This window comes from Idiotropiscis lumnitzeri, chromosome 11, assembly GCF_059441095.1.
Source record: "Idiotropiscis lumnitzeri isolate Australia: NSW breed Sydney's pygmy pipehorse chromosome 11, RoL_Ilum_1.0, whole genome shotgun sequence".
NCBI classification, from domain to species: Eukaryota; Metazoa; Chordata; class Actinopteri; order Syngnathiformes; family Syngnathidae; genus Idiotropiscis; species Idiotropiscis lumnitzeri.
The window spans coordinates 21,607,371-21,620,353 of record NC_142401.1 but is presented as its reverse complement, the minus strand read 5'-3'; the positions used below and the strand labels follow the sequence as shown (position 1 = coordinate 21,620,353).

The window sequence follows — 12,983 nt, the reverse complement described above, 5'->3', positions numbered from 1 at the left end:
GCAACAACTCAGAGTGGTCAGTTAGCCTTCTCCAGATGTGTCACGGAATAACCGTCTTTGAAGAGCTCTGGCACGAATAGAGCAGGCGATCTTCGTTGTCACATCCATAATCTCTTTCATGTTGAGCATTTTAGCGCATAATGCATGTTAGTGGATTATTCAATGGTAATTCAAGAAGTCCGGGAAAGCATCATCCTGCCTGCACTTGGCAATAAATCCATTCAAGTGGCCAACCATTGCAGGTGCGCCATCCGTGGTGATAGACACCAATTTGTACACTGAGAGGTGGGTTTCATCAATAAAGTTTTTGAACGACTGAAATATGTTCTCTCCTCACGTCTCTTCTTTCATGGACAGAACTGTTAATAGCTCCCCTTTTGCAGTGATATCAGAAAACACCATACGAATGAAAATAAAAATCTGCGCTGTCACTCACATCCGTAGACTCGTCCAACTGCAGTGAGAAACACTCACAGTCACATGTCTTTCCAAAGTTGCCCGGTCAAATCCTCCGCGATGGCTTCACAATGCTGTGTGACTGTACACCTTGAGAGCTGGAGAGCATTGATCGAAGATACTATTTCTGTCTTGTTTTTAAAGTCTCGAAACAATGAGTCAGCTGCTTCAACGAATGCCTCCTTTACCATTTCTCTGTCTTGGAAGGATTTCTTGTTTTTAACGATGAGATGACTCACCCGGAACGATGCTTCGGTGGCGGCTTTTGCTTTTGAAGTAATTTGTGTGAAAGGGGACTGCTGTCCTGACAACTGGCTTTTTAATTCATTAACCTTTCTCTTCCTCAGCTTGCTTTTCGGCGGAAAGTCGGTATCATATTTTTGATGAATAGTCCGAAAATGCCGATCCACATTTCCCTTCTTTGGTAAAGAGATGGTAGACTGGCAGATGAGGCAAACGCACTTAGAAAACGTCATTGTGAAAAAAATCTCCTCCGCCCCTTCTGTATGAAAGTGATACGGTTTTGTTTTTTTACTTGGTCCAGCACCCCCACTCATGTTTATACCCCCTTGAGTTCAAGTATATATTCAAGAATATAATGAGGGCTTAAAATTGGATGTAAACAACTCGCAAGCTTGTTAGTTGTGCCGCACTTTGCACCGTTGTTTGCGCATGCGTCAATCAAATGACGGATAATGATTGGCTGATGTCCATTTTTTTAAATGTCATGCGATCTACCCATACTACCTTCGCGATCGACGTAATGAGCACCCCTGCTATAAGGTTTAGTACATGGCTATAAAAGATGTTTTTGTAGGTCATAGGCTGTTACATACACCAACACAAAGTTTCATAAAAATTCCCTGTCGTTGACCCAAGTGTTGAGATGGTACAACCCAAATTTGAAGTCAATCGGGTTAACTGTCTTGGACAAGTGAGCAAAAGTATGACCCCAGCAAATGTGCAAAATTGGGCCAAAATTGTATCTTCAAATACTCATAACTCACTTCCTGTACATGTTAGGGAATGGGTAACAAAGGATTTATGTACATCTGAGGGTGGTGTGCCTCCCACTGTTTGGAGCCGTAGGTTAAACTTACAGGAGAAAGGCTTTGATTTGCAGAATCAGAATCAGAATGCGCTTTATTGTCATTGTACTCAGTGTACAACAAGATTGGAGAGCCCCCCTCTGCAATATAACAAATAATTCAATGAAATATATCAATTAAATTAAACATTGAATAATTAAATAGTTATGGTATAGGTATGAGCGTGAGTGCGGATAGTTGTTTGTCTACATGTTCCCTGCGATTGGCTGCCAACCAGTTCAGGGTGTCCCCCCACCTGCCCAAAGATAGATGGGGTAGGCTCCAGCACCCCCCGCGACCCGAGTGAGGAGAAGCGGTACAGATAATGAATGGATGTATATTTAAAGAAAAATAAATATGAAATTAAATAAATAACAAATAAAACACATTATGTTGCAGTTCTAAAAGGTAAGGGTAATTGTGTGCGAGAGTTCACCTCTCGGGAAGAAACGTTTTTTCAGTCTGTTCGTCTTTGATTTGATGCACCTGTCGCGCCTGCCAGAGGGCAACAGGTCGAATAGGTGAGAGCTTAATTGTCAGGTTTAAATGCCCTGACGCCTTTAAGAGACTAAAATAACTTACTAAAGGTGGCTGATCGCCAGGAGAAAGCAAATATGGTTGTTCACTTTTACAGGCCGACCGGGAGAGAGGCAGACAGAGCAGACAGACGTCTTGCTCCCTTCAGCTCCGCGCACACCCTCTCTCTGAGCCCCCCTCCCTCCAGCCTCTGCTTTTATTAGAGCTTGACTCAACACTTACAATGGGGGTCTGTCTCCAGGAAACAGGAAGCTATAACTAACAGTCTGTTTTAGACTCCAGGAGACAGGAAGTCACAATGAAAGCAAGGAAATAGAAACTAAAGCAAAAATGTAAGTGTGTGTGTGCAAACATTAAGGATACAAGTAGTGTATAAAAACATGATTAGAAATACACAAACTGATTACATAAAGTTACTTGAGATTAATGTGATCCTCAGCCCATCTTACATTAATGATCTTGTGAGGTCTGCCGAGGCACCGGGTGATGTAGCTGTCCGACAGGGAGGGGAGAGGGCAGCCAATAATCCTCTGCACTTTATTGACTGTCCTCTGGAGCCTCACTCTGTCTGCCTCAGTGCAGCTGCCGTACCAGGTGGAGACGCAGTGAGTCAACAGGCTCTCGATGGATGAGGAGAAGGTAGAAGGCCAGTAGTAGCTTCTTGACCAGGTTGAATTTCCTGAAGACCCTCAGGAAGTGCAGACGCTGAGGACCTTCTTTATCACTGCTGAGGTGTTGTGTGTCCAGGTGAGGTCATCGGAGAGCTGTACTCCCTGGAACTTGAATTTGTTTAGCCTCTCCACACACTCGCCTTTGTTGTAGAGGGGGGGTGGTACAGTCTTCTTCCTCTCCCTCGTTTTCGTAGTATTCAGCTGTAGTTTGTTGTCCTCACACCAAGCCGTTAGTCACTGGATCTCCTCCCTGTAAGCTGTCTCGTCTCCTCCTGAGATCAGGCCGACCACTGTCGTATTGTCAGCAAATTTGACGATGGTGTTGTTTCCGTGAGCCGGGCTGCAGTCATAGGTGTAGAGAGCGTCCAAGAGAGGGCTCGGCACGCATCCTGAGAGGAACCGGTGCTCAGCGTTCGGTTGGAGGATGTGTAGGGGCGGAGCATCACAGCCTGAGGTCTGTCCTTAATCCAGGTGCGTGTGAGCTGTAGTCCACAAACAGCCTGGCATAGCTCTGCTGTTGTTCCAGGTGGCCCAGCACAACATGCAGAGCAGCGTTGATGGCGCCCTCACTGGATCTGTTTGCTCAGTACGCGAACTGGTTGAGGTCCAGTGATGTACTGGAGAACCAGCCTCTCAAAGCACGTCATGATGACTGGCGTGAGAGCAACAGGACGGTAGTAATTCAGGTGGGATATGGGTGACTTTTTGGGGACAGGAATGGTGGTGGAAGTTTTCAAGCAGGACCGCTTGAGCCAGGGAGAGTTTGAAGATCCTGCAAAAAACATATGTCAGCTGGTGAGCACATGCTTTGAGGACTTTGCCTGGTATTCCATCGGGGCCAGTGGCTTTCCTGCGGTTTACTGCCAGGAGCAAACGCCTCACATCGTGTTCCCCTAAAGTGAGTGGGCGGGGGTGTTGAGGCATGGAGTGCAGGGGTGTGGTGGTTGGGGTGTGTCAAAGCAAAGAAGCAGTTCAGCTCCTCTGCCAGCGACGCACTCAGGTCTATAGGTGTTATGCTACCGCCTCTGTAGTTGTTGATGCTCTGTAGACCCTGCCTCACCTCTGTTGCTGGCAAGGTGGGACTCCAACCTCCTCTTGTAGTCAGTTTTGCCTTGCTTAATGCCTTTTTTCAGGCCAGTACGAGCAACACTGTACGGAGCTCTGTTGTCTGACCTGAAGGTGGTGTCACGGGCCTTGAAGAGTGAATGAACCTGGGTGGACATCCAGGGTTTTGGGTTTGGGAAAGAGTGAATGGTCTTGTTCACAGAGACAGTTTACAGAACTTGATGTAGTCCAGTACACACTGTGTGTAAACATCAAGGTCCTGATTTTCAAAGAGGTCCTGGTTTGAATGTTGGAAGGCAGTCCTTTAATTCACCCATGGTGGTCTCGTGCCCGGTTATCACAGTCTTCGTCTGAGGTGGGTGTACGCAGGTGTGAGCAGCAGGGACAGGTGGTCTGACTGGCCGAGGGGGGCTAGGGGGGTGGCTCTGTACCCGTGGTTGATGTTTGAATTCACATGATCAAGAGTGTTTTCTACCCTCGTTGAGGACTTAATATGCTGGAATCTTTAAATTGGCCTTATTAAATACAATACAATACAAAGTCTCCCACTACTATACGAACACCATCAGTGTGGGCCCGCTGTTGTTTGTTGATGACGCACGCATGGAGCGAGAGCGCCGTGCCAGTGTTAGCATCGGGGGGGTATGTAAACAGCAGTAATGATCACTACTGTTAGCTCCCTCGGGAGGAAATGAGCCCGACATTTAAGGGACTTGTTGGGGTAAGAGTGCTTCTCTATGATCATGCTGTTATTGCTCCAGTTCTCATGCACGTAAATACAGAGACCCCCACCACTGCTCTTACCGGTGTCTCTCATCCGATCTCCGCGATGTAGCAAGCGCCCAGCTCACTGGATGCTAACATCGGGAACGTTGGAGTGCAGCCACTATTCCGTTATGATGATCACTCAACTGTCCCAAACATAGCGGTTTCCCAGGATTTGTAATTCCAGATCGTCAATTTTATGGACTACGGATCTGGCGTTGGTGAGGTAGAGATTTGGTAGTGGTTGCTAGTGGGGCTGCTGCCGTAGCTTTAGCAATAGACCGGACCTGCTGCCTCGCTTCTGCTTCCTCTCCCTCCGTCGTCTGCGTCGCCTCCTGGTCCCACTGACAATCCATGGTGAGCTGGGCGGCCTCGCTAGTTCATCAGGAATTTTGCGATCATAGTAAAATTCTTCTGATACTGTTATTTTGTATCGATAACCAATGTCTACGATGTCCTGGCAGGTGTATCAATATTGTGCCACAGTTGGTGCTAATAAAAACAAACATACATATATAAAAAGCAAGAAAGAGCACTGGAAGCGAGAGCCGTTAGCCGCTGCCTCCATGCGCGCCACCATCTTGGCAAAACAAAACAAAAAAAACCCAATGCAGCCCCATTTCTTACTTTTGATGTATCGCGAATATAAAATATGAACATTTTCGCCGCACCTGATATGTGTTGTTTTCGTTGACGTTTAGTTCCTCAAAAATACAAGAAAAAGGAATTATGAAACTCAAAGCTCGATACTACGCCCCGTTTTATAGTTGGTCGAAAAAAAACTATTTTCCCCTATTCTTGACCCAAGTGTTGAGATTGTACAAGCCAAAAAGGCTTTGATGAACCTCCGATCAACCACTGTAGGGGGCACTGCAGACACATTTTTTTAATACTCGTGTATCGTAACGACAATATATAAAATTTTTGGCGAGCCCCGATGTGTGTGCCAAGTTTGGTGAAATATTTATATTTTTGACTGATTCATTTATAGCAGACAAAATTGTTTTAGGTTGTTTTATTACCTGACATGTTTCGGTGAGTCTTTCGCCTTCTTCAGAGTTTCACATGATGGTGTCTTGTGACGCGTCTTAATCAGCTCATGTTCCATGAGGGCGTGACGAGTCACAAGACATCATCATGTGACACTCTGAAGAAGGCGAAAGACTCGCCGAAACACGTCAGGTAATAAAACAACCTAAAAAAATATTGTCTGCTATAAATGAATCAGTCAAAAATAGAAATAATAATAATAAGACAAAATGAACTTAATACCAATACTTGGTGAACTATTGTTCACGATTAGGTTCTCAAAAATGCAAGTCTTCACGGAGTTGAACAATAATAATAACTGGAGCTCTAAGAAGTTATAAAGGGCTCACGCAGCCATGGCAACGTTGGGGTACTGTCACGTTGGAAATGTGAAATATATACAAGAGATAATGTGAGTAATCTCCAAGAGGAATTATTGTGTAGTTAAAGTTAGTGCAGCTTCTAATGCCAAATACACGTCAATGTTTGGAGTAAATGGCCGACTTCCTATACAATTTAGCACATGGCTCCAAGAGACTTTTTTGTAGGTCTTGGCCTTGTACATACTTCACGGAAAATGACATATTTCGTATTGTGACATCCTGGAGGACGAAACACTCATCAGAGCAAATATGAGGTAGACCTTGTGAACCTGCTCAGAGAAAACCATCAACGAAAATACCTTGGAAAAAAAAAAAAATTGTTGCCACTAGGTGGAGCTATATGTATAGCAGAATATCATTTTTAGATGTCTTTGGGTCGTGACTCTTTATATACATGTGAAGTTTGAATTTCTAGGAGCATGTGCAGAGGAGTTAAGCATTTTGTCCATTGTGGCGAAGAATTACTAAATGCAAATGTTGAAGCCCCGTCCCCATCATATAGTATTTTGAAAGCTAAGTAGTTTTGTCCCAGTGTCTGTCCCAGGTCATAAGATGGTACAGCCGAAATTTTAAGTCAATCGGATGAATTTTCTAGGATCAGAGTGCAAAAGAATGACCCCTTTAAATGTGCAAAAATGGCCCAAAATTGAACATTAAAAAATTCACAACACTTCCTGTACACTTTAGATTATGGCTGCAATGGACTTTTTGTACGTCTCGGTGTGCTACACAGGCCTGCCAATTTTCTTAAGCCTCGGTCAAACGGGCCGGGATTGGTTTTTATTATGCCACTGTTGGTGGTGCTACAGAGCCATTTTGTTGGCGCCATTTACGCCAACGGTAAAATATGAAATTTTTTGCCAGGCCCAATGAGACTGCAAAATTTGGTGATGATTTTGTGCATGTTCAGGGGGTCAAGAATCCGATCGAACGATCGGGAAAAGAATAATAATAACTACAGCTGCGAGCAGCTTATAAAGGGCTCTCGCAGCCCTGGCAACGTTGGGGTACTGGCATTTTGGAAATGTGAAATATTTACAAGAAATAATGTGAGGAATCTTCAAGAGGAATTTTTGTATAGTTTAGGTTTGAGCAGCTTTTGTCGCCAAAGCCATGTCAGTTTTTGAAGTAGATTAAAAATGGCAGACTTCTTGTGCAATTTAGCATTTGGCTACATACTCAATCAAATTTTCAAAAAGCTGGGTGAAACACACATTTGATTTTTTGAAAATTTCTGAGGGGCAATAGCGAGCCATTTTTAAATAAATGCACGACAAACTAATACATTGATTATTTTGCCAAGCTTGATTGTGTGGAAAATGTTATGTTTTTGTTAATATTTAGAACCTCAAAATAAGCGTCGTTTTATTGGCAAACTGTGCGAAGCCACGCCCGTGGCTTTGCACGAAAAATGACAAATTTCATATTGTGACATCCTTGAAGGCCTAAACACTCATCCGAGCAAAGATGAGGTAGACCTTGTTAACAAGCTCGAAGCAAAACTTCAACCAAAATATGTATTTGCTTTAACCAGTCGGTAGCGTTACCACTACGATGAAAAATAAGTTGGTAGATGTCTTCAGGGTTGGGCTATCCTCAAATGTCAAAAATTTCGAGAAGATAGGATCATCTGAGTCATGTTACAGGACCTTGTGTTGCCACGGAGAATAATGAGACTCTGCGGCACCGTATGGCCACGCCCTTCGCCGAAAAGTAAAAAAATTTGGCATAGAGTACGAGCAACATCTTGAGGCTGTTCTGACAAATATTCAGTCAGTTACGTCGAATGGGCTCCGTGCAGTACGTTAAAATTTAAAAAAATATTTTTGTTACCACTAGCTGGTGCTGTGTGTAAAACAGAATAATAACATATAGATGTCTTCAGGTCGGGACTCTTTATGTACAGGTGAAGTTTTGGATTTTTTTGGAGCATGTGCATTGGAGTTATTAAGCATTTTGTCCATTGTGGCGAAGGAAATATTAAACGCACACTTTGAAGCCCCGCCCCCATCATCTAGTATTTCAAAAGCTATAAATTTTGCCCCGGTGTTTGTCCCAGGTCTTAACTTTAAGGGAATCGGATGAATTCTTTAGGAACAGGGTGCTAAAAGAATGACCCCTGAAAATGTCCAAAAATGGGCCAAAATTGAACTCACTTCCTGTACACTTTAGACCAGGGGTGGGCAAACTTTTTGCTTGGCAGGCCACAATGGGTTCTAAAATTTGACAGAGGGGCCGGACCGGGAACAGATGGATGGAGTGTTTTGGTTACCTCACCTCATCTGAAAAAAACCCCCATTTAATTTTAAATGAAAGTGAACAAAAGCATTACAACAAAATATCTGTCTATGACACAGGTTTATTCATTTAATTTTTTTCAAGTTTAGTGGGCCGGATAAAAACATTTAACGGCCCGCTTGTGGCCCCCGAGCCATAGTTTGCCCAAGCCTATTTTAGACCATGGCTGCGCTGGACTTTTTCGTTCGTCTCGGGGTGCTACAAGTGCCTGCCAATTTACTTTAGCCTAGGTCAAACGGGCCGGGATTGTTTTTATTTTTCCACTCTAGGTGGCGCTACAGAGCCATTTTGTTGGCGCAGTGTACATTGACGTTAAAATATCAAATTACTAATCGCTGCCCTAATCATAATTTCTAGAAAAACAAGAGGGAGCTCGCTGCGGTCGCTGTTCGGACCCTAACTTGAGCTGCAAGAAGCTATTAAGGGCCCTTGCAACCATGGCAACATTCGGGTACTGGCACGTTCGTATACAGGCACAATGCAAGAGCATTTTTTGGGGGAAAATTAAATATATAAGATTAAAACCAATTTTGATCAAATATAATCCCTATAATAGGCCAAGAAAAAGCCGACTTCCTTCTGAGTTTCTCAGACTTTTTTTAGATCCCGGGCTGTTACATGTGCCTCCAACTTTTGCGAGAACTTGTTGACACACACATCCCCAGGGCTGCTTTGCAAAAAAATTGTAATGGCGTTAGAGCCTTTTTTTTCTTTTTAATCACACAATAACCTAATGTAATATCAAAGCTGCTCCCAGGCCTTAAGTTGTTGCAAGAGGTTTTTTTTTCTTTGCGAATAGGAGTTTCCAAGGCAACATCTTTGCGTAAAATTTCAGAATCTGTGTTGCAATACGATGAAGTCCTAAAATCTCTTTCGAACAAAAAATCTGATCAACCTCTATGGGGAAAAAACACCAAACATTAAATAATTTTGTGGCATACCACTACAATAAAATGTAATTCAGGCCGGGACAATTATGATATTATAGAAATCTTTAAATGTAATTATCATTTCACTCAAGTTACAGCAGCTTTGGCAGTACCGGCGACAGCAACCTTTAAGTAATAAAATCCACTTAATTTTTTGCCATGTCAGGAGGCGGCCATTTTGCCACTTTCCGTCAACAGAAAATTACATCACAGTTTATCAGGTAACAACCAATCACGGCTCAACTATTCTCTGAAGCAAAATGAGGCATGCCAATATTGAAATTGTTGTAACTGTCAATTTTTAGGTGATTCTATGTATTATACATCATTCTAAAGGGAATTCGATACATAATTGGAAGACAGAAATATCAAAATTTTAATTTTTGGAGACATAAGCAAAATTTTGTGAAAACACACATGAATTTTTTGTTTTTATCGATTTAAATGAAAAGATCAAGATTAAAGAAGCGCAGTCCACATGATTATGGGGATCGAGGAATTCCAATTATATTATTTTCCATGCTCATTCAGCCCTCCTGGGAACTCTTTTTGTATGAGGGCTCAGGGCACTGGGATGCATTTTTTAAAAATATTTATTCAGTCAAAACCTTCAATAACTCCCTAGAGTGCTTGCGATGCATCGTAGGTTTGTGTCTTAAACAACTGCAGTGGTATCTGAAAAAAAGCTGTGTCATTTGTCTCATGTTAGTAGTATCCGACAATTTGCTGTGGTGTACTCACCTTTCTTGCTTGTTCTTGCAGATATCTCATCTGGTCAGCAATTACAGACAGTTTGTTGCATGCATTGGCTTTAATAAAATCATCTTCCTGAGAAAACATGTCACTCTCAGCTCAAAGCGACAACGGATCAATTAGATTCAGAAAAATAAAAACTGTTTCCAAACCTTCTGCAGTTGTGTTGCCAAAGCAACAAGATCCAAAGCATCCCCCACCCTAGTGGTCTGGTAAGAGTTGACAAGTTCCAGTCCACCAGGAGCGACACTGCTCTCAACCAGAGTCACTGCAGAACCAGAAAGATGTTTACATACAACAAGCACTTGACCCATCTCCAGCAGTTATGAAATGCGCAATAAAAATAAAGTGGTATTGTATTGTATTGTATTGTACTGTATTTTTGACGGTCAGTCTCCCGCCCTACGGCCGCTATCTAGGTACGGTTCCGGACTCGACCGAAAATAGTAGGCCCCCGGGACGGACTGCCCAAATCTGCATACATATATACATATATATATATATATATACATATATATATATATATATATATATATATATATATACATACATATATACATATATATACATACATATATACATATATATACATACATATATACATATACATATATATATACATATATATATATACACATATATATATATATATACATATATATATGGCTATATATATGGCTGCCAGGATGGCCGAGTGGTCTAAGGCGCCGCGTTCAGGACCCAGTCTCCCCACGAGGCCTGGGTTCGAATCTCAAATTTTTTTGGCTGCCAGGATGGCCGAGTGGTCTAAGGCGCCGCGTTCCGGACCCAGTCTCCCCAGGAGGCCTGGGTTCGAATCTCGTGGCTGCCAGGATGGCCGAGTGGTCTAAGGCGCCGCGTTCAGGACCCAGTCTCCCCAGGAGGCCTGGGTTCGAATCTCGAATTTCCCCATTGTGGGACTAATAAAGGCATTATTATTATTATATATATATATATATACATACATATATACATATATATACATACATATATACATATACATATATATATACATATATATATATACACATATATATATATATACATATATATATATATATACATATATATATACATATATATATACATATACATATATATATATATATATATACATATACATATATACATATACATATATATATATATACATATATATCCATACATGTATACATATACATATATACATATACATATATATATATACATCTACATATACGTATATATTGTAGCGACTTTGTAAATGGTTCAAGGGTTCTGTGTTTTCCTCTTTTCTGTGGAGGCTGTGAAGGCAGCAGGGGAGTGAACGTTATGTTGTTGTCGTGTTTGGTTTTTTGGTTTGATCGGCGTGGTTACGGCCAACAGCAGCCGTTTTTGGCTTAATAATAAAAGTGTTCGCTGATGGACAAATTGGCCTGACTTATTATACAACGTTACAATATATATATGTATATATATATATATATATATATATACATACACACACACAACGGACATACATGCATGTATACTGACACACACGCGCGCACTGCTGTTTTCTACTGTATGAGTGTGTCAGAATTGTTAATTTGTGTTTTAATTTACTGCTTTCATTATCTACATTGTTGTATTATTGCGATTGTAATTATATTTTATTGTGTATGTTTATGACACAGCAATTTAATTCAAATATTTCCACAATGTTGCACCACGAAGCCACGCTCTAGTTGTTAGGGATTAGTTTACATTACATTTCTTCAAGTTTACATTTTCACCACTTGTTCACGTGTTTTATTTACCTTTATTTGTTTTGGCGTGCTGGCTTGGGAGGCAGACAGTTCGATCCATTGTTTCTTGTAAGCCTTTATTGAAAATTCCTCTCTATGGTCAATTTTAAGCTAACCAGCTTGTTTTGGCAGCAGAACCGAGTTCCTTGTGTTCCTTCGTTATCTGAATGATTGATCCCGGCCACTGACCGCCCTTTATGGAAAACGGTCGTCAAGGTGTGTTGTCGCAACCTTGTCAGCACTGACCACCTGAGTTCCCTTGCCCCGGTCTGGGCTAATTTGTCGACGAAGACACAGGGGAGGAGTTCAAGTCACGTAGCTAGCTGCTCGACACTAACGCCATAAGAGAGGGGTCCAGTTACAGTCAGGACATTCCTGTTACGACACAAGCAAGCCCGTATTGGGCGTTCCCGTCAGCGTTCCGTCGACCAATCGCAAATAACGTTACAAGGCACACTGGGAGATGGCTTTTTTTTTATTTTTCAAGACATGCTGTATTGCAGGGATCACCAAATGGCGGACCGGATCCGGACCGCGGGATGATTCGGACCGGACCCATAGCCAATCTATGATGATTTCTTTTCAGGGCGCATTCGCAAACGTTGGCGCTGCAATTCTAGTAAATACGGAAAAGGCGTCACTGATTTGAGCCAATCAAATCTTTTGTTTACGATCCACTGCCAATTGCGCAGCAGACCGGAAGAGAGTGCTGCTGACTGTATGTCTTGCTAAAAAGTTAGCGAGGTCGATGCGTCTTGTTTTACATGAATGGACGGAGAAATTTAGTTTCGTTTTGGCTGCAGCCAATTCAAAACCAGTGTGCATCATATGCTCCGAAACCGTCGCAACATTGCGAAGCGCCACTACGAGACAAAGCACCGCCCTTTTGTGCACAGTTATCCTCTGACGTTTGAGGTGAGCGCATGCAAAAACATCGAACTTCGAGTGCAGTACAGCAGATTTTCGTTTCCATCCAAGCGGCATGCAAACGAATATTCAGTAAAAGTATCATGGATTTTGGGGAAACATAAAAAAACCTTCAAGTGATGGGGAAGTTGTGAAGGAGTGCTTAAATGCGGTTGCACAAACAGTATTTAAAGGAAAACACAAAGCCCAGATGTGTGAAATAATCTACCAAATCCCAATGGCCCTGACTCCGTTCCAACCCAGATTTAAGTCACTGGCAGGGCAGTCACAAACTCATTTTTCTCATTCAGAGAAGTTA

The 12,983-nt window shown here is 42.3% G+C and overlaps 1 protein-coding gene across 3 annotated transcripts in view; it reads right to left on the bottom strand.

Annotated features, from left to right (window-relative positions):
• Window positions 1-12,379, bottom strand: part of c11h1orf50 (chromosome 11 C1orf50 homolog) — a 43,462-nt gene extending 31,083 nt beyond the window's left edge. For 2 of the 3 annotated variants that reach the window (XM_088309291.1, XM_088309292.1), the window contains exons 1-3: window positions 11,771-12,372; window positions 10,127-10,242; window positions 9,963-10,049 (exon numbers count right to left, since the gene is read on the bottom strand). In XM_088309291.1, coding sequence (XP_088165417.1) covers window positions 9,963-10,049; window positions 10,127-10,242; window positions 11,771-11,819 — 252 coding nt within the window. In that variant the 5' untranslated portion in view covers window positions 11,820-12,372. Of the gene's footprint in view, window positions 1-9,962; window positions 10,050-10,126; window positions 10,243-11,770 lie in introns of all 3 variants that reach the window. The other variant, XM_088309293.1, reaches the window with a different exon arrangement.
• Window positions 12,380-12,983: the final 604 nt, after the last annotated feature.